General features: G+C 39.1%; 1 protein-coding gene across 1 annotated transcript in view; it reads left to right on the plus strand.

The window, feature by feature from the left end:
• Positions 1–22,552, plus strand: part of LOC140226827 (ral GTPase-activating protein subunit alpha-1-like) — a 102,676-nt gene that overhangs the window by 65,050 nt on the left and 15,074 nt on the right. The window contains 4 exon segments of the mRNA XM_072307258.1: positions 343–466; positions 1,347–1,496; positions 3,028–3,186; positions 14,277–14,404. Coding sequence (XP_072163359.1) covers positions 343–466; positions 1,347–1,496; positions 3,028–3,186; positions 14,277–14,404 — 561 coding nt within the window.

The raw sequence follows: 22,552 nt of genomic DNA on the forward strand, positions 1-22,552 counted from the left end.
CCCTTGATCATGATAGCGTTGGAAGGAAACTTTGAAGGCATTTTTCTTGTAACTCTGATTTCCTCAAGCACTTGACGTGCTCTAATAAAATCATCGATATCTCCGTAACCGAGTACTTTTATGAGTTGTGCTATACATGAAATTAAAGTAGAAGAGTAAGGGAATAATGTCATGCAATTTTCAGAAAATTGTCCTCCCCGACTTTCGGATCCTTTTGTTGTAGCAGGTCACATATCATGTTTTACAGTACATTGCTGAGCTAAACTTTTTCTTTGTGTAGTCAGTGGTCCACTTAGTTAGGAATTTTTACATTAAAATTCTGATTAATTTGTGTGATTGCAGCCGTGAAACGCACAAGATTGCAGTACTGTATGTAGCAGAAGGGCAGGAGGACAAGCAGTCGGTGCTGTCAAACTGTGGGGGAAGCCAGGCCTACGAAAACTTCATTGCTGGACTTGGCTGGGAGGTAACAATAGTCATTTCTTTATTATCTAAATGTCTGAACCTAGATGGCCAGATACAGTTTACTCTGTGGAAGTTGGATCTGTTTAGGCGGAAGAAAATATGAGCGTATGCACCATGAATACCAATTTAGAGTGAAGTTTGGACTGTTGAGTGTCTTAGCATAGTCAACTACATGTCATATGCAAGGGCAAAGTATATGTCTCTAAATTGCTCTCTCAAATTGAGGTTTTTAGGGTTGTATGCCTTTTGGGTCAACCTGGGTTTGAGAAGGGACAATTTTCCTCAAACATTTCATTTTTGTTTCAATGATGTTTCTACAGGTGTCAATCCAATCGTTTAGACTTTTTTATACCCCCGCCACACTTAGTGTGAAGGGGGTATATTTTAAACCAAAAAGACCCAAAGATACAGGAGTACTCCTGTTTAACCCTGCTGTCTGAAAACTGCTTTTATATTGCAAGCTATATAATGTTTCATGAAATGAGTAAGTTTATTCTAAATTTTGTGTGTAGCTGTGCAGTGCATTTTGTTATACTGCATGGGTAAGAGTTATCTAAAACACAATACACTGTAGCATATGAAATAGATTAGTAAAGGTATGCTTCCTGAAATGTAGTGTTGTGCTATGTCATGAATATGGTTTGAGTGTAGTAATAACAAATGGAAAGGCTTGTAGCAAGTATAAGTCATTGAGTAAGCTTTATTTTGGAGGCATGCATGACCTTGAAACATGCTGGAATTCATATTTGTGATAGACATAATGTAGAGGAAAAGCATAAAGAGAATTTCTATAAAAGAGCTGTAACAGTGGTAAAGCTATTATGAGCCTAATTTTGTTCTTTCTCTTTGTCATTCCTCTTTTTCTGAAACCTGGCTTGTAGATTGATCTCACCACCCATCCAGGTTTTCTTGGGGGCCTTCAAAAGAACGGCAGCACAGGGCTGACGGCGCCGTACTATGCCACCTCCACTGTGGAGGTTGTTTTCCATGTTTCTACTAGGATGCCCTCTGGGCCAGATCTCAACAGGAAGGTAAGTCGGTGCCTCCTCTGCTTCTCACTAGCCTACCAAGTTTCAGGACAATCAGTCCATCCCTGCTTCATAGATGTTGCTATGGTGATTTGAATTCCTTGTGTATGTGTGTGTGTGTGTGTGTGTGTGTGTTTCAGTGTACACAGAACTAAGCCAGGTTTAACCCTAACTAGGCCGGGCTATTCGGGTAGATGATAGAGCCGGGGGGGGGGCCTGGTGGCCCCCCCTCCGGATCTCGGCCGTCGACCGCGCGATCGCGACGAAAATTGGCACACGCATTGCCTATGATGTAATCTAAAGTACCATGAAGTTAATTTTTTCAAAAATTATCATTTACACTAAATTATGCTAATTTATGCATAATGATGCATGAAATCAGACAATTTGGTATAAATCACTAAATAAAGCTCAAAACAGGCACATTTTTTGTGTAAATATTCTTTTTAGTGTCCTTAGCAAATGTAAGAGAAAAAAATTGCGCAATCAGAAAAAATTTCCTAAGTATTTTATTGTTTTTTGAATTTCTTATGTATTTCCTTGTTTTTTCGATGAAATTTGTCCGTGACATTGTTCCGAACAAGAAAATGTGTTATTAATTGATTTTAATCAATAAAACCCCAAAATAATCATGCTTTTATGAAATTTGCCTGGAAACACAGTTTGCATTGAAATTGTACACAAATTCATGTTTTTGAGCAATTTTTGGTCTGACATGCACATGCATATTTATGCGCAACTTCGGAACCGCACACCCGGGCATCGCAAATTTGGTGTCAAAAGATGCGGGAGACTCGAAAGAAAAAAGTCATGAAACGTCGCGGCGATAGCTTCTCGCGATAGCGATACATCGCGCGAAACGTCGAGGGGGGGGGGGGCCTTGGAGGCCCCGGCCTAGTTAGGGTTAAAACCAAGAATACAAGATTTCATAGTGAATTACTGCTCACCATGATGGACCTGTGCAGAGCTACCAGTGTGTATATTTTTTGAGATGCTTAGTATGTTTTGTTTGTTTGTTTGTTTGTTTTTTGTCAAAATTTGTTTTCCTGAAATTTGATGTAGCATGCTAGGTATGTGAGATGCTCCCATTTTAAAACTCTTCTTATAACATTATTTTTTACTTCTTTTACTTCAGAATATTGTGGGGTATTTTTACACTGTGCATGTAATATGTTATTTTGATCTGCAGAAGTTTGTGAACCCTGCGAGTACTTACTACTACACAAGGGATTTGATGCACCATTTTTTTTTTTTTTTCCTGGAAGGAATTTTCAGTGGCAGCTGAATGTTAAGAGAGCTGCCAAGGCCATGTGACTGCTGTATCTTCTACAGCTCAAGAAAGAGTTGTCGAGAGCACCTTTAGAAGTACAATCTGACTGGTCTGAGACCACGTCTCTATCAGAAGTAGATATCAATGCTCTAATGATAAAGTCCCATGATAAAGTGGTTGTATGTGTCGCCCACAATTTTCCTCTTGCATTTCTGGTCTGGAATATTTGATTGCAATGATTCTGTCTGCTCTCTGGTGATTCAGATGCGTCACCTTGGCAACGATGAAGTTCACATCGTCTGGTCTGAGCACTCCAGGGATTACCGGAGGGGTATCATAGCGACAGAGTTTGGGGATGTCATCATCGTCATTTACCCGCTGAAGAACCAATTATTCAGGATCCAGATTCAGCGCAAGGGAGACGTGAGTTCATGCTAGCAAGCTTTTCCGTATCTTCTAAATCACTATTCCTTTCATTGTCTGGCACTGCCAAAACATATAACCCACCTGATAAGTATAGAGTCTGAAGAAACGGTTCTTATGCTCACTGTAAGAATCGCATAAATGATTAATCTTAGAAGGTTACATATAGTGAAATTTTCCTCAGAGATTTAAACAGTTATGTCCATATTTGCTGAAAATAAAATCATTACTTTAAATTATTACTAAATTGAGTGCTAAAAGGCGAGGGAACACTGATTTGGGGGCAAAATACACATGTGTATACAGGTATTTGCACCTTGCCTCAGAATATTCAAATGTCCCCACTAGGTGAGGCAGCTTGTCCTCAAAATAAAAGTCACAAAAAAATATGTAATGGAGTATATCAGGACAATTACCTGCCGAGGACAATTACCCCCTGGCTAAATACTGGTTAGTGATAGGGGTAGAGTAAAGATTAGGATATGGATTAGGTTTAGGGTTAAAGTTTGGATTAGGGTTAGGATAAGGTTCAGGATTAGGATTAGGGTATGGGCTGGGGGAAGGGTCTAGGGTAATTGTCCAGGGAGTAATTGTCCTATAACTGTAATGGAGAGGCCATGTTTGCTACTCTGACTGTGGGAATGGGGTTGCATTCCTGACAGTCTGAAGTAGGCACAAATTGTATGCTACCTTGACAGTGTGGAATAGGTTTGCTACATAACAGTGTGAAATAGGTGTGCTTCCCCAGTAGTATGGAATAGGAATGCTACCTTAACAGTTTGGAATAGGTGTGATACCTTAGTAGTGGGGAATATATGTGCTACCTTGACAGTGTGGAATAGATGTGCTACCTTGACATTGTGGAGTAGGTGTGGCAAGAGCGAACCTACTGTGTGTCCAAATTGTGTTTGTTAGTCGCTGCAGTACAGTGTCATTTCTGTGCATTACAGCATGTTCTCGGGTCATACTGCTTTTTCAGTGCCCCACGTGCAGCATGCACCTTTGTGTAAAGAAATGCATCGATCAAGCTTAACCAGAATCTGATACCAGAGAAGAGAAAGCACATTCAACAAACATTGCCTGAAGCTGTTGTATTGGATTATTTATGAGAATACCATGCATATCATTTCTTTTTTTGGGTGGATGATTTATCAAATACGATCCCCTTGAATTATGTCCATAAGGCTGCGCCAAGACAACCATGTAATCATATCATCCAATGGATGTAATGCATTCTTCATATTAAATCAAACGAAGAAATTCTCCAAAAAATATGAGATTTAGCATTAACACCTTATCTGATATGCATATGTTACAGTTTTGTAGAACATGACTTTATATCGTGTCAACTTTAATGAAACTGATTATTCTGTGCTTTTGGTAATACTGTGTCTGTCAAAGTTAGCTTCAACATGGAGGTGCTCTTTGACTAAAAAGCTTGCAAATATGTAAAGGTCTATGTTAAATTTGGTTCTCCTAGCTTATTGTGTCCCTGCTCATTGAAAAAAACAAAACAAAAAACAAAAAATGATTCTGTGGACAACCCTGTGATCTTTATGAGATTTTGCTGGTACCTCTCCTGTGAGCGTTTTGTGACACTTTTGTGGATGGTTGAAACACTGCAATATTTTTGAGTTTGTATCAAATTTTTGCCCCCCCATTAGATTTTCGTGAAATTTTCGGAAAATTTGAGAATGATACAAGGAACAGATGATTGAATCTTTGAAGCGATACGGGCATCCGTCTGGACCCAAGATTTTTTTTTTTTTAATTCTCCTTAAACAATTCTTTTAGACCAGCAAATAAAGGGATTGAAACTGCGCATATTTGAAGAGTACATGCTTGATGCACGGCAGGAAGCCAAGGTAGAGACACTAGATAGTCGAAAGAATTCTTTGTTATTGAGATATACATGTAGGGCCATTATTAGCATATAAATGTATGATAGTGTATATGGGTGAAAATGAGCTGCTTGGCGGAGGTCTGTGCTCTCTTAGTGCTTTTCTAGTTGATATTAATCACCCATTGTCACAATTCAATATTTGTAGGGCAGGCATGATAAATCTCTGTACCCTCCCCTCCCCCCCCCCCCCCCCAGGTATTTGATATCTAGTTGTAATATCAGGGTCAAAAATTTAGAAACAATGAGAAATATATACATTGTTGTTAGGGGAAATCTTGCACTTAACAATTGCCAGGATACTTGTGTACTGTTGAGCTGGATGAATAGTGAAAAATTCAATGTATTTCACGGCATGAAAGTATTCCTGCTTCAAGATACAATTGATTAGCACACATGAGAAACAAAGTTTAATGAGACTTCTTGTTAGTTTCACCCTTTTATCTCTGAACTACTAGTACACATTTCCCCCCCCCCCCCCCCCCCATTGAACCAGAAAAGACATATCAAGTCAGAAATGATTGCATTTATCCCCTGTGGGCTAGATTTACATGTAGGTTATGTCCAATCTATCTGCATAGCAGGTGGAAAATGCCTCTTCTAAAGTGCACACCTGAATCCATGCTGGTTGTTCTTGTTAAGGATTGCAGTAAGAATTTCTTTGGCAGTGAAAGTGCCTTCTGAATACCTTTCAAAAACAGACAAACAATCTTTACTTGTCATCTGTTCGGGTTCATCAAGTGGGACAAGTCACATTAGTGTCAAACGAGAAAGGAACGTTTTCGCCCTCTGCGCAAGTTGTGGTAGTGTTATCACGAATATATGTATTCCAGCCAGAAATAAAAGGGTGCTGCTCCTTTGTAAGACTTACTCAGAGTGATTGTCATTCCGGTTATTGACTGAGTGAGAAGGCATTTCAAGTTTACACTGTTTTGGTCTAGCCCTAGGGATACCAAGTTCGGTATCTCCTTAGAAACCAAATGTGTTGACTGCAGCTAGTTCAGATGTCATCCAGGAGGTCATGGCATAAAGTTGTGTAGCTATCATGTGCTTGTCTTTTTTTCACACATGCCACCACTGAGATGGAAGGCTTACTTTTGGGCAGTTACAGATTTTGGTGAAGGGAAATGCAAAATACATGAAATGTAAAAGAAAACAATACCGGTAGCAGTCAGACATTATGAATTAACCCGTCAAGGACGGGCTAGTTTGCTACAGGACGCTTTTCCCATCGACTCTGCTCTCGATAGTATACTCGGGACTCATCCTCAATGGGTTAAGTCAACTTATTTTGAATGAGAATGAAGCATCTGATGTGGTCAGGAACAAAAGGATTGTCAAATTCGACATATTGGATGACATATTTTCTTAGTGCCTGTAGAATTGGATTATTCCAAACACAGCTGATGGCACTTTTAAAAGGAGCTCCATAATTGAATTGAAATTGAAACCCCAGTTGTTGTTGTTTTCATATTGAAGCAATGTTGTTCAGAATGCATCTTTAAAACATTTATTTGGGGTGGCAAGTATTAAAGAAAATAAGCAATAATCCAGATGTTCTAGTTTTGTTTTGTTTGTTTGTTTGTTTGTTTTTAGCTTTACCCTGGGTTTCAAAAAAAAAATGGGTGAAGGTAACTTTTAGTGCTCTGTACAAGAAGATTTTGTGAGTGTCAGTGATTTTGATGATAAAGTAAATGTCAAGAGTGGTAATGTATGAAATAAACCCCTCCAAATTATCTCTCTTTGAAAATAGTAATAATATTTTGGAAAAAAAAATGGGTCTGGAAGCCAGACTAAAATTGGCCGCGCATTTGGCCCAGTTTGCGTTTACACCAAGAAGAGGCCGGGCTCGGCCGTGGCCGAGACCACCTCCAGAGTGTGGCCAAATGCGCGGCCAATTTCGGCCTTGCATTTGGCCTTTTGCGCGTTTACACTGAAATGAAGGAGGGCTCGGCTGCGGCAGAGCCTTGCACTGTAAACGGGGTCTTAGGCTTATATTCAACGAGTAGTTTTTGCACCATTGTACACCTATGACATCACAACACACATTATTATGTACCTTTGGCGCACACAATAATTAGTCAATCATTTTACTGTCAACAACTACTTTAACTGATCGTTTTTATTGAGGGCTGTGCCACAATGCAATGTAGAACCATGCTCTTTTTATGCAAGACTAAGGATTCATACAATACCTAAAAAGAATGTAGCTATCCGATTGGTCGATTGCCCATCACGTGACATTTAGTTAAAAGTTCCATCGGACGCTATGGCTGTCAGCCGTGCAATTTTGTTTGAGCAAAAATGGCTGACATCACCCATTTCCGCTGACTCCCGTGTTAAAGTCACGATTGACTCGAAGTTTTTGTTCTATCGCATGGCTCTGATGTCACAAGAAACAAACATTTCCCGTGTGTGCTCAACAATTACAAGCGCACTAAATCATGTACTTCCGTCACTCATTTTTGTAAACAGCTTCAACCGATCGGCTTCGCATACGCACATATACACGGTGAATGTGACTGTGCAGCTACTCATTCGTCTTTCACTGAAAATGGTTGCCATTTCTGAGCTAAATTCAAGAATCTGTATGGACCACATCTGTTGATGTTCGAGGTGTTGTATAAAACAAATAGTGTATGGTCTTTACTCATGCAATGGAACAAGATTTCACACTCTGTGAAGCATGAGGCGCACTATTCAACTTGGCTTCACCTAGTCGAATAGAGCGCCTCTATCTTTCACCTTGCACTGGTGACCATTCATTATTTGTATAGTAGCAGATTGGTTTTATTATTGTCTTTAAATTTTCTGGCCACTCTGGAGAGTGTAGACCCCAGAAGAGGATGATGAGTCGGTCAATGATAAATATCTTGTAGCTTCACACACTGTAGCCAGCTTTGGGGCTAGGTAGACCACTCTTCGGTCAGTTTCTATCCCAATGTGACATGTAAAAAGCCATCAACTACCAAATAATATTCAAAAGGTGCAGAGGTTGTTGACACACATGACACATAAAGATGAAGATTTACCACAAGCATTTTGCCTTTGATATTCTGAAGAGAGGGAATTTTTGTTGTGGCAAGCCTTATTCTAGCTCTGTGTATTTTCTGCAAATTTTGCAGTATGGATATCAGCTATTATCTTTTAGTGATTGTGAATTCTGTAATCTCATTGGTCAATCACGTAACTGATAAAATCCCGTATTACCTGTGTTACTCAGACCAACCACTGAATATTTCCCGTATTTTGTGAATAAGGTCATATTGTGTGCATGAGCTAAATCCGCCACTGAATATTTTCCGTATTCTGTGGTATGACGTTATGATATTACACAACTAGCTGCACGTGTACGTATGCGCGCATAATCAGCTCGCGAGACATAAGTCAACGTGGCTGACAGCCGTCGATTTGAACATCATTCACGAGAGGAAATCAGCGAGGAGAAGGTTAGTGAAATCCCGGATTGCGTGTGTAACTTTACCAATGAGATTACACTACAGAATTCTTGTAGATCTATACTTAAAAAGGTAAAATTGTTACCCCCTGTTTGTTCTTACAAAATACGGGAAATATCTACGGTCTGGTGCCATATTCCATTCAGCCTCCGGCCTCATGGAATATGGCACCAGACCGTAGATATTTGCCCGTATTTCGTGAACAAGCAGGGGATAACTAATAGAATAATGACTTGAAATACAGCAGTAGCAACATCATCCTCTGTTGTATCTACTCAAGATATTATTATATAGATGATGACTGGTAGGGGAGGGAACATACTGAATGTTCCACCCGAAGGGTTTGAAATGCTATTGAGGGACTTAAGCCTCCCGAAATAGTATTTCAAACCCTGAGGGTGGAACTTTTGGTACATGTTCCCGACAACAAAAGTCATCATCTCTTATATTATATGGGTTAGTCAAATACGTCAACGTCAACCACCAGCACAATGCATTCGATCACTCGCTCGCGCAGAGCCAAATTCACTGTGAGCGCGCGGTCTGAGGCCTTCTGTCATTTGTTACATGAAAATGTTTTCCCATGGGAGAACATTACAAAAATGTTCGCCCATGGGCGAACATAACGAATGTGCCTCAATCACGTGACTGTGTTTAGCCAATCACTAACCGGTAATTGACCAACCCATTTAATATATCTGTATATGCGAGACATTGATTTGATAGAAAATTTATGTAAAGTACACACAAAGTGTATATTATATGATAAGGAATATTTGTTTCTTTGTTTTTCGTGAAAAAAAATACTCTGTAGCTTTGGATATAATGTATTATGATCCCAATTTGTTCTGGTTGTTTCTAATCATCCCATGAGTTATCAGTGTTGCCAAATACACATCCACATCCAACCACCAACCAACACATGGACAAACACACACACAACACACACACACACACGCATGCACCCATGCACAAGACATGAAGATTGTGCAGGAAATGCTTGTCAGATTAGCGTAAAGTAGAGTTAGGGGTAAAAATTCCGCTCATTTGCTTGTCTGGAGCGTGGTAAAGGTACAGACATTGCCCAAAGCTCACATTAAGGGATTCCATTTCTGTGTAAGTGTATTCACTGTTAAATTTAATGACACGGAGCAAAATCACTAAAAAACTCCGACTGGGGATACCGAGGCTTTGCATGTTTCAGTACCGCCAGGTCATTGACTTTATAACTATGCAAACTTATCGTTTGTAGGCCAGCCAAGTAAAAACATTCCGGAGGTTTAAAAAAAAAAAGAGAAGAAGAAAAGAAACAAAGATGGGAATTAAGTAACAAAATTATGCAAATGGGTTTGAAGGTGCTTGTTTTTTGTTTGTCGTTATTATTATTATTTTTTTTTTTTTAATACTTGTTAGGGGAATCTGCTGTCATGTGTATACCAACACTGTATCAATAATCACGCCATTTATGCACCATGAGATATTCATTGGAGGGAAAATGGAAGAGAGGAGGCAATTAGGAGATTCTTCTCCATCCGTCTCCCCGGTTATTCACCCCCCAGCCACCACCACAACAATGCTCAGGCGGTCGTTAGGGCCTACCCGCCATCCATCACTGGTGCTATTGAAATAGCAACAGATTTCCTGATATTCTTACATATAAAAGTGTATTTCCTTCATCTCTTTTTTTTTTCTGGAATCTAAAACAAAAAAAAGAAAGAATGAAAAAGTGCTACTGAAGCAGGATGTTTCGTAACCAGGTTCTGGAAAACTGACAACAACTTTTTTGTTTTGTTTTGTTTACAGCTACAGTAGCTTAGTCTGTGGTCAACTTGGAAAACCGTGTGTTTTTTTTCCTCACATTTATTTTTTGGTAACCTGGATATACTGTGTCTTCTGCGTCCTTTCCCTTCTATGAAGGAAATCAAAGCCTTACTTTCTTATCAGTTGTTTTTCTAGGAGACCACTTTTTTTTTGTTGCTGATGCACATTTTTTTTTTAATCTGTAATTTCAGCATGTGTTTAGTTTGTGTGTGTGTGTGTGTGTGTGTACTTGTTTGATTATGTACACTGTTTAGGTTATATAGCGTAGATTCTGTGAAATATTTCAATTCACCTATCCATTTTATCTTTATTTCACTTAATCATTGCCACGTGCAGCTGCATGAGATGGGTATTATACCTTACCACAGTGTTCCACATTACTACCACATAAGACTAACAAACAAAAATGACTTGTAGAATATCTTGCGCCCATTTAAACAAAATGAATGCACAAGAAAACTTCTCCTCCAAAACGTGTGTTGCCTGATGTGATGTTATGAATTTTTTTTTTTTTTTGCAACATAGGACTTTTACATTTGAAAAACTATAAATTGGTTGTACTGAGTACAGAGTTTCAGAATTTATAGTGATTGGGATAAGTAATAACTTCATAACAAATCACATTAAAGAATGGGTAGCGAGAATCCTGCGATCTCATTGGTCGAGAGCTATGTGTTGATTTTGTGCTGGCCACACGCTGAGTCACAGTGGTAAACATGTTATTGCGCACTTCTAGCAAGAGTACGCGCACTTGTAACAAAGGCTCGCGCACTAAGCAAGCGTTCGCGCACTCACTACAAGACGCCTATTGGCTAAAAAAAAAAATCATGCGTCAGTTTTTACTGGATGCATGGTTCTGAAGAAAAACCATGCGTCCAGTAAAAACTGATGCATGATTTTCGGGCTTTCGTCTATGGCAAGCCAAAAGGAAATGCATCTTGTAAATTTGTCATCGGGTAACATGATAGAAAAATGGGTTTTTGGCAAGAAAATTACCCATTCTATAACACAGATGACCCACATGTCTTTTCGTGCTTCAGGTGGAAAATAGTGTGCATGCGGTAACTATGGAATTTAGCCTAAACCCACTTGGCTTCGCCTCGTGGGTTAAGCATTCCATAGTTACCTGATGCACACAGTTCTGACTGACGCACTCAGACCTGTGCATCATTTGTATAATGAACAAGGATGACAACATAGCAATTTCACCATAAGAATGCTTGAGTAGGGGCTCAAGGAAGCAGAGTAATAGAAGAAACAATGCATAAATTCTGCCCAGGTGACCTTGTTAGGCACATGGTATTGTGATGGATTGCATTGCTACATTTCTGAAATATGTGAGCCTCCTACTCGTACATTCATATGGTGACCCCCCACTTATGCATTCTTAGGGTGAAACTGCTACTTTGTTCAGTGTACCGTAATTTGTTTTGGACGTTCATAGTATCGGTTTCTCTGCTCATGGGCCTCAATTTAATTCCACAAATCTAAACATGGAGCTGTCGATTTATGTGCTGCATGATGTGAAATTATGAAACTCGCCTGGACTTCATCTTTAACTGTGATACCTTCAATTTTATCCCTCTGGGCCCCATTTTATCAAAAGATACAATCAATTCTAAATTTCTTACCACGCAGGCTGCCATACACTTATGATAGAAATCAACTATGTAATCAATTATAACTCTTTATAAATCAGGGCCCTGGATGACATACACCTTCAATCCTTTATTGAAAGTTTTTTTTTTTCTCATTTTCTTTTTTTTTCACAGTAAATAACCTTGAAAGTTTGAAATGTTCCCAGTGCTTTGTTTTTGTTTTTGTTTTTCACAGTAATTAACCTTGAAAGTTTGAAATGTGCCCAGTGCTTTTTCGATGGAAAATCTCTCACATCTCATCCATTCAAGCAAAAATACTGCCCTCCTGTCCAGCCTCCTGGGCCCCATTTTATCAAAAGATACAATCAATTCTAAATTTCTTACCACGCAGGCTGCCATACACTTATGATAGAAATCAACTATGTAATCAATTATAACTCTTTATAAATCAGGGCCCTGGATGACATACACCTTCAATCCTTTATTGAAAGTTTTTTTTTTTTTTTTCATTTTCTTTTTTTTTTTTTCACAGTAAATAACCGTGAAAGTTTGAAATGTGCCCAGTGCTTTGTTTTTGTTTTTGTTTTTGTTTTTCTTATTTTTTTTTCACAGTAAATAACCTTGAAAGTTTGAAATGTGCCCAGTGCTTTTTCGATGGAAAATCTCTCACATCTCATCCATTCAAGCAAAAATACTGCCCTCCTGTCCAGCGCCTTAATCCCGTATCATTGGGATCTGAATGCTGGTTTCTTTTACCGACATTCTGAAAGATTGTAACTGGTGTGGGTGTGTATGCATATCTACATGTATGTGTCTGTGTGTCTGCAGTATGGGGGATGCTACTTGGGCACTTGACTTGTACCCTATTACTCCTACTATCATTATATGCCATTATTGTAAGTTTGCCTTTCTTAAATGTGTCTTCTGTTGTTTTTTTGTTTTTTTCCAATTTCCATTTCTCTTCGTTATCATTTGTATGTGTGAGTACTTCCAAAATTTTAATCCATAATTTGTTCACTCAGTTGTTAGGTATAAAGAATTGATAAACTATCTGTTTGAATGTAATGGTTAATAATTATGTGTTGCTTGAAGGTACATAATTTTCCCCCTTACTGGGATATTTATAGCATACTTACAATGTTCATTGAAACGAATATGCATCTCAATACTTCGATTTGAAACAGAAGCACTTGAAAAAAACAAGCAGTGAACTGTCATGAATAATAACATCATTACATTACTTATCAAGAAAACAAATGTCAAAGCAGACACTATTTCTTGTGAAACACATGCAGCTTATGATTATTTCTTGCAATAAATTTTTCATTGTTATGATATTCCCTAAAGCTATCTGCACATAAATAAAAACAGGGTATCATTCTTCTTAGTTTACAGTCATAGATTTCCTTTCTTTCAAGCAGTAATACAATTCAGTGTGGTATTGGTGATACCAATAAAAACAAATACTGGTCAGTAATTCCATTTTTTTTTCATAAATGTAATTGTGAGCCCACAGAAGTGTCAGTCCACTTTCTTATTTCAGTCCATAATGTATCAATGCATTAGCATTCACTCAAGAGATGAATTAAACTTTCTGCATGCACATTACAAAATGAATGTTAGTGATAGATGAATTGGGAATGGTGATAAATAGGAAATAAGTTCTGTCATATCAGACAAATGTCCTGTTCAAGCAGAAGTGCCTAAAGATTTAATGTCTGGGCTTCCAGGCATATCTTTTTTCGTCCTATTTTTAGATGATGATGATGATTCAATAATAATGATGATGATGATGAGAATAATAATGATAAGAAGAAGACGAAGACGAAGAAGAAGAAGAAGAAGAAGAAGAAGAAGAAGAAGAAGAAGAAGAAGAAGAAGAAGAAGAAGAAGAAGAAGAAGAAGAAGAAGAAGAAGAAGAAGAAGAAGAAGAAGAAGAAGAAGAAGAAGAAGAAGAAGAAGAAGAAGAAGAAGAAGAAGAAGAAGAAGAATATTGATAATGATAATACTAATAATATTTCTACAGTTGTAGTATTATTAGGTATTGGAAATACCAAATTCTGTTTGAGTGCTCAAAGGGCACAAAAAATTCTTTACGGAGCATAAGAGAGAAAAAGAAATGAAGGAAAGAAACAAAAATGAAGTTTTTGATTACTCATGTGCTAAATTTACAATAAGTGTGTTTTCACGTTTGATTCTAACAGTAAATCAAACTTACTGCCTTCAATGACTTTATTGTTTAATGATGAACAATGAGAGAAATCAATGTGATGAAGTCTTCATTGTTTGCCCTATCTGCCTCCGACAAAACAGGTGCCTTTTTTCGGACCACTCTTTGACGGAGCCATCGTGGACTACCGCGTGCTGCCGGGGCTGGTGAGAGCAACGGCCATCAATGCCAGCCGCATCAAACGGTCCCAACTGGAGTTCTACAAGCAATAGTATCCTTTCCCTAAAACTCAGAGACAGAAATGATTACTGTTTGTGTGTCTGTATGTGTGTTATAGTGTTGTAGAATTTGAAATTTATATCAGTGTGAACAATTGTCAAATGCAATGTGTGGAGGAATTGTTCTCATATCAAAATAAGGACCTACCAGTCTTATTTGATAAAAACTGAAAATTACTCCCCTAAAAAATAATTAAATGAATAAATCTACAAAAATTGGTGATGGTCTACCAAGATAGACATTTCAGGTGTAACAAGCTACCAGAAAAATGGGAATCCCCCCCCCCCCCACCCTTAACCTCAAATATAATGCCTCAAAAGACATTTTCCTTTGTGTGTGTGTGTGTGTGTGTGTGTGTGTCTGTTATGATTGTGCAACCAAAATGTCAGTTTCTTGTATAAGACTATTGTGCATATGTATATCAAAGGAATGTTACCATGAGAGCGTTTTACCATGAAGGTTGTTAAGAGTAATGTTGGGGTAATTACCCTAGCTGGCTAGGGTAGAATTTGGCAAAAGTTACCGCAACAATGTGCAAGCAATATTTAGCGGGGACCTTTTCAACAGGCAGGGTAAAAAAAAAATATTGCCTGAATGTTGTCGCAGTAACTCTGGTTTTAAAGGCTCTGTTGAAACAGAGCTTAAGAAATGGTTGTTAAAGGTCACATACAAAAGTCTGCTAGTGAGTGAATTCCCCCGATGTATCTCCCAATGTATAGTGATGAATTACGTATGTGGTTTTCAGAATTAGCAACTGGGTTTAACCCTAAAAAGATTGGGTTATTTTGATGCCTAGCAAGACTGGGGGTGGGGGGAGATCTTGTTGGCCATTGCCCTTGTGATCACAAGGAAATTGGCATGCGGGTCACCTACAATGTAATTTACAAAACTGAATAGGTAATTATTCTGCAATCATTCAAATTTGTTTGTAATAGATTAATTATATGCATGAAATAAGAAAAATGGCTGTAAAGCTGTAAAGGTCCAAAACTGCTAATTTTTGGTCTAGGTACTCTCTATAGGATTCTTATTGAATGTACATAAAAAAAAAAATGGCGGTATCGAAATTTTTTCTTATATATTCTTTTATATTTAAAATTTCTCAATCAGCCCCCCCCCCCCCCAGTCTATGATGATTATCTAGAGAAGGCATAATTAAAAAAGTACCGTACTTTTAGATTTTGAAGTCCACTCCACGCTATGAAGGAGTGACTTGCACTTGTGCACGCACGTACAGTAGCAAGGATTTGTGCACTCGGCAGGTGCTCGCGCAACAGACGAGACAAAATACGGTGTATTATTGCATAGCCATTAACCACGAAGGCCTATGGGGAGTTCATTCATTGGCTTAGATGCGTTTCGTTGAATACCCTCTGGTATTGTGCAGTGAAAATTGAGCGGACTAGAATACACGTTTTTAATGCACCGCTAAAATGTCCTATATGGAGGATAATTGATTATGCGAGATACTTTCACTTTAAAGCTTGACTAAATGCTGTGTTTTCTTTACTCGCCATTCAAGATGTATTGATCATTCTGTTGGTAGTTTGATAACTACTTCTTCTTCTTTTCTGAGCTCAAAGTGTGTAAATCTGTTCTTCAGGAGAACTCTAAATCAAGAAATGGCTCTAATTGAGCACAGTGAATAGGTGTCAGGATGTGAAAGTCCTGCATTTTTAGTCCCTTCTGCAGTCTTACTGGCCTTGAAAGTTACCTAGAGGAGTTGTCAGATGCAGCAGTTTTTTATCATTATTTCAGTTGCATCATGTAGGTACTTTCATATTTGGTAGGGGCTTTTGTTTTTGTTCCCTACAAGATTTTGAAATCTCCATCGTAGACTTTCCACATGTAACACAGAGTAAAGACAGGCAGAAAGTCAGATGACAGAAAACAGACAGGCTCGATCCGTGGGAAGATACTTGCTTGCACGACAAAAAGAACAGCCTCGTGCACTAGATTTTATTCCATTACAATCCAGCCATTGGGCGCTCTTCTCACAGTTGTTATCTATCGGACAGACTGGAAACCCTCACACAACTCATTCTGACATCTTTGGTCTTGCAGGACAGGAAGCTGGCATATTTCTTGTGGCTGTATAACTCCTCGGCTTCAGTATCAATCATACATTACCCTTTTACCGGGGCTAGTTCTGGGGCAATTTATGCAGCTTAATGCAAAGTGACACCTCGATAGGAGAATAATATTGAAGTTTACAATCAACAACTGCTGATCTCCAAAGAATTTTTGAGTGGGATTTGGTGTCATCCATCCATCCATCCTCTAGCTGACTCTATTTAGGCAGCATTTCTTTCTTTCTTTTTCTTCTTCGTCTTGCTCTTTTTTTTTTTTTCTTTGCTTTTTGGTTAAGAGAGTTTGGTACCTGGCAGGCACAACACTTGTCAAGCTCTGTCGTGGAATGAAGGGGAGAGAGGGAGAGAGAGAGAGGGGCACCCATCACGCCATGCAAGGCATCACTCATACCTGTTGCTAAAAGCATCCTAATCAGTTGCTTGATTCTACAGGATTGGAAGCTGCAACTACATTGCCGCTCGGCATGCAAAACGGGATGCTGCCGCACAAGTCCTGGTATTAGGCTATGTAGGTTAGTGGAGCAGAGCTAATTGATACTGACAAAATTTACTCCTCTGTTGAGTTTGAAGGAACGACGGGATAAAGCGCGAAGCAAAATTGTCAGTTTTAGCACGAGGTAATTAGAATGATGGATCAACAAGACTTTCCCATCTAATAAAATTGATTAGAGTAGATGCAAAGTGGTCAAGCACGTAGCATTACCTCCAAGAATACTTGTTAGAAGGCGTCGTGGCTTTGCTGTAATGATATTTCATAAGATTGCACCAGACACCCTGTTAACTGACTGCAGGTATTCTCATACAGACTGTGTAGTGATCTCTACTTCTTTTACAAGTTGTATCTACTCCCATGCAGAGCTTGGTGCTTGTACCGATGTAGTCGTGATTTTTTATGCATCGACATTACATATGTGTTCTCTTTCCCCTTGATAAAGCCTCTGATTACATCATGCAGTTTTGCATCGCCATTTTGAGTAATTAGCTACAGATATGCATTGACCACGGCTTCTGTGTATGAGATGCAAATGTTTGCCATGAAGTCTTTATCTGGCTGCATCATGTCAGTATGAATCCAAAGGGAAATGAGTTTTCCTAAAGATATCTGTCAAGCAGAACCGTGCTCATTCGGTACATACCCGTGATAGGTACCTGAAAGGCACAGGTGAGAGCGTTGTGGAGTGTACGGTCACATGTGAGTGGGTAGTCAATTGGCTGCAACAAATGGCGAAAATTGGCAAGCAGTGCGCAGCAAAGAGGAGGGCGTAATGGATCTAGGGTGTCTCCGTTCTTGAGCGACAAGAGCAACCCAATATTTGTGCAACCAGCAGCAGTGGAAAAATGGAACAATCATCGAAGGTAGAGTTTCCTCCCTGCACAGAAATCCGACACCCTATTTAAACAATCATAGCGATGCATTTGGAAAGGAAGGGGGGGATAGTTGCCGCCCCCTTCTCCAATACTCTACTTTTCTCATGAATTTTCATGCAGCCATATCTGCATGTTGCATGCCATCATATTGACAATGTAAGATAGAAATCAGGGGCCCCGCGGAGAGAGAGAAGGGGTGCTCTATTACCAAGCAAATGCAGAAATTGATCATTTGATACAAGGGCCCCCTTCTCGTGTGTTCCAAGTGAAAATTGAATTTAGCACATTTATGCACAGCCTGTAATTATGTCTCCCAAACCCAGAATTGATTCACCTGTGTGTGACATATTTCCATTCCCATTTCCAGTTTTGGATAGATGTAGACGTACAACCTAACCTGGGGAATGATGTTAATTATTAGTGCATGATATGCCCCGGAATTGAAGTAGAGACAGGGTTCTACCCCAACCCCCCCCCCCCCCCCAAAGAAAAAAGAAGAAAACTACTAGCGACCAAGTGGTTTTGAGAAGTGAGTTTTAATACAGTCTATGCTTTTTTCCACACTTGATTACAGTATTTTCCTGCAAATATTTAGGGCCCATTTACAAAAATTCAAGTATCCGTGGAATTTTGGGTATCTTTTAAACAAGCAAAAGAATGTCTTTTTTTCATTTGTTTTCTTTTTAAGGCTTTAAGGAAAAGAAAATCTACAATATCTGCAGTATTGTCCATATTTGAAAAGGACATAAGCAAATGTGAGGGCTTTTTTTTTTTTAATTCAAGTAATCTCTGATGACAAAGAATCAAATGATCACATGAAACCCTTTTACACACATTTTAACAAAGTGATTTTCTAAAAATAAGTTTTTTAAATGCCACTCTGAGGTTGATCATTCTTGTGTGTGGACACCCCTCAAAAATAACTAGCAACTGAAGGTAATTGCCCTGATCAACATTGTGATGCAAAAATCAGCCGTTCAGATTGATGAATCTTGATGTTTTTTTTTTGTTTTTTTTTTTAAACCCTCACAATAAATTGCCTTTAGCAAATAAAAAATATGATTTTGTTTCATCTCATTGTAGAACTCCTTGCTCTGTAGAGCCCGGATGAGAGTGACCCAGGTCATTATCCGGTCATTTCATTGTTTAGGCATGCACAGCTTGGAGATTTAAAGTTCTTCGCTTGCAGCCCAGTGAGTTTAGCCGATGTGTCATGAATATGATCAACTTTTGCATTGCGATTGGGGGGGGGGGGTGGGAGGATTTATAATTCTTGCATGTAAATGGGCCCAGTGAGTGCAATGGAAACAATTTTTATGGCTCCTGATTTTATTTTTTTTTTCTCAGAAGGCTTCTGGCACTGTTATTCTGTTGTTGCCATGGTTACTACACTTGTGCTCCAGACTAGCCAGATACTAAGAGCAGTACCAGGAAGTGTTTTAAAAACGAATGCTTGTCTGTCTGACTGTCTGTTCTTTTTTCTGTCTGGCCGTCTCAAGATTAGCAACAAAATAGAAATTTATGGAATTTGATCAAACTTGATTATTGTAGTTTTGCAGCAAAATAGAAATAGAATTTGATCAAACTTGATACCTGTAGTTTTGCAGAAGGCTTTTTTTTATCCCTTCCTTTCTTGTTTTAAGACTTAACTCCACGAATGCAACCCAGAGTCTGTATGACATGGGGAAGAAGTGAGTCTCTTGATGTGTCAAAACAAATGCACAGGGTATGTTCTGTGCGAAAGGATTTTTACCTCCGCCAAGGGAGGAGGTTATGTTTTGTTACCGTTGGTTTATTGGTTTGTTTATTTGTTTGTTTGTTTGTCCATGTGCAAAATAACTCAAAAAGTAGTGAACTGATTTGGATGAAACTTACAGGAAAGGTTGAGAATGACACAAGTAACAAATGATTGAATTTTTTTTAGTGATCCGAGAACTTTTCTGGAATTTTTTTTTTTTTTTGATTTTTGATATTTTGACAGGTAGGGTCAATGAACTTTGGAGTTCAAGCTGCGCATTTTTGAGGTTTTCAAACACACACTAAAGTGCATGCTCTAGTTCTGCTAGGGCAAGGTGCGCCGCGCAGCTGAGAGTTTATGACGTAACAAAGGCTTCTATATTGGGAAATCGGGTGATTTTTCAGCATGTATACCTGTGGATGGAAATCTCTGATCTCTATGGAAGAGCCCAAAGAGCTTTTCCCCAGTGGTGGAGAGGAGAAACTCCTTGGGAAGAGCAAGATCATCGGTGGAATGTATCTGCTTGGCGGAGGTCTGCGCTCTCAGAGTGCTTTTCTAGTTTTATCCCGCATTCATGCTTGGAGCTTGTTTGTTTTTTTCTTTGCAAATATTGTGCTGGATCCGAAAGTGTGCTGTATTTCTAATTGCGTCTTCAATGTAGCTCAAAGAGTGATCTAATGTGCTAATGCAATGACAATTGGATGTTATCACTCTTGCATTTCATGACGTGTTTGAGAGAAGGCATTCAATAGAAAAGAAAAAGTGACTGATAAATAAACCTCTGTTAATAATGGATAATAATACAGGATATTTGCAATGCCCCTTACGACTCTGTGTGAATGCTCAAAGGGCATGAGAGATTATCCACGCAGCATAAACAGTAAAAAGGTTGTACTCTGTATGCAAAATTTTTTGGCCACGGTAACGACAAATTAGTTATGACCAAGAAACTTTCATTCTCCTAATAAGTCAGTGAGACAAAGAATGTAGTTTACCCACTCTGCAAATTGCTTTGAGGTACAGTACATCAGAGTGTACTGGTAAACTGTTTGTCCAGAATCTTGGGGACTATGCCTTTCAGATTTCCTTTTAAGATGTACTCCTTTTTTTCAAGAAATAGAAGTGAATTTGTTTTACCCAGTAAATATTTTTACATAAGATGTTGCATTGCTGATTTATCTTCAGATAGTCAATGTAAATAGAAAAGGAAATTTTCCTGTGTTTTCACTCATATTATTGCATTCCTGATTTTGTGCCTTTGATAATAGGGAATTGTGGCTTTGAATGACAAGTTAAACAATTCTAGTTTTCGATAATTCCATTGGGAAACTTGAATATATAATTGTTTTTGTTTTGTTGTGTTATGTTTTGTGAGCTTGTTTTTTGGGGGGCGGGGGGCACAGTTGATTTTTTCCCCTTTTGTTTCCTGAGTGGAAATGGTCCTTTAAGACCTGCATTCAACTGCCCCCAGCGCATTTCAGGTCCCGCTTGCAGCAGCATCGGGGCGGCGGCCGTCTGGAGCAGCTGGTGTTAGGAGCCTGCCCCTGGTTTAAATAGTGAGGGGGCAGGCATTGTTCTGCCCCCTTCCCTCCTATCCCTCCTGAATGGGCCGGTGGAATTTGATGGAAAGCAGTCTAAAGTTCGCTCTCCCTCTCGCCTCTCGTCCCCTCTCCATCTCTCACCATCTCCTCTCCCCCCCCCCCCCCACCTTGCGTTGTTTCCCCGTTTTTAAGCTCCCACTTCTCTTCTTTTTCCTCCCTCAGTGGTCACCTGCCAAACAATCAAACACTAATGTACACAATGGCTATACACTCACTTCATCTACATACATGTATATATAACCAGCTGTTCGTGCAAACACTGCTACTGTATAGGCCAGTTCTGTAATGTATTCAGATTTTATGCATGCTTTGTTCACAAAAGCTGCCCTTCACAAACCACAAAGCTTGCCCGGAGACTTGCCCCATCTAGCAACAACCAAGTGAATTCTTGCCTATGGAACTTAATGGGAGGGAATGCTCGGGTGAATGAAATGCTGAGTTGCTAGGCTATTGGAAAAGAAACGTTAATAAAATGTGATACATTACAGAAACGGTCTGTTGCTGATCATGGTTTTTGCGTAAGATACGAATTGCAAAGATAAAGCTAGGAGAGAAGAATAGTGAAATGTATGAGAAGTGTAGAGGCCAGCCTGCTCGTGTCCTTAAATTTGTGGGTTTGATAATTTTCTCCAGGACCTAGTGTGTTATTCTATCTCCCTGTACAAACTCAAGCCCCTTTTTAACAGAGCTTCGATACTGTGACAACGTCCAGGTAGTGTCCGGGTTACTTTTTACCCTGCCTGTCAAAACGGTTCCCACTAAATATTTCTTGGACATTGTCATGGTAACTTTTGCCAAATTCTACCCCAGCCAGGCTATGGTAATCACAGTGACATTGCCCTGACATTACCTGTGTAACCCTTTTGTCAGGACGCAACCATGGTAACATTCCTTTGACGCTCAACATGCATATATATGTGCAACATTGCAGGCAGAGAATGACTGGCACACTGCGTGCTGATCATGTGCATGGATTATAATCATTGATCTCTATGTAGGTGAGATCAGTGATTGTAACCACGTTTTGTTCACTAACACGATTACCTGCCTAGATGTGCACAATCTAGCAATAGGTGGTGCTGGCCAGTGGGCAGGGTGATCGCATCAGTGGACACACCCTCTTCGTGGAAACCTACCTAGAGAAGGTTTCCAATGTGTCTGTTAAAGGGATGGTACAGTATTGGTAGAGATGAGAATTGGGCTTTTAACTTCTTGCGAGATACCAAGAAAACACTTATGATATAGTACATAGCATACCATTTTAAGAGGAATTCAAAATTTATTTGATGAAAATCGGGTTTGGAATGACAGAAACATCTAGAAACAAAGTAAAACAAAGCGAT

This window comes from Diadema setosum, chromosome 1 (assembly GCF_964275005.1).
Source record: "Diadema setosum chromosome 1, eeDiaSeto1, whole genome shotgun sequence".
Taxonomy (NCBI): Eukaryota; Metazoa; Echinodermata; class Echinoidea; order Diadematoida; family Diadematidae; genus Diadema; species Diadema setosum.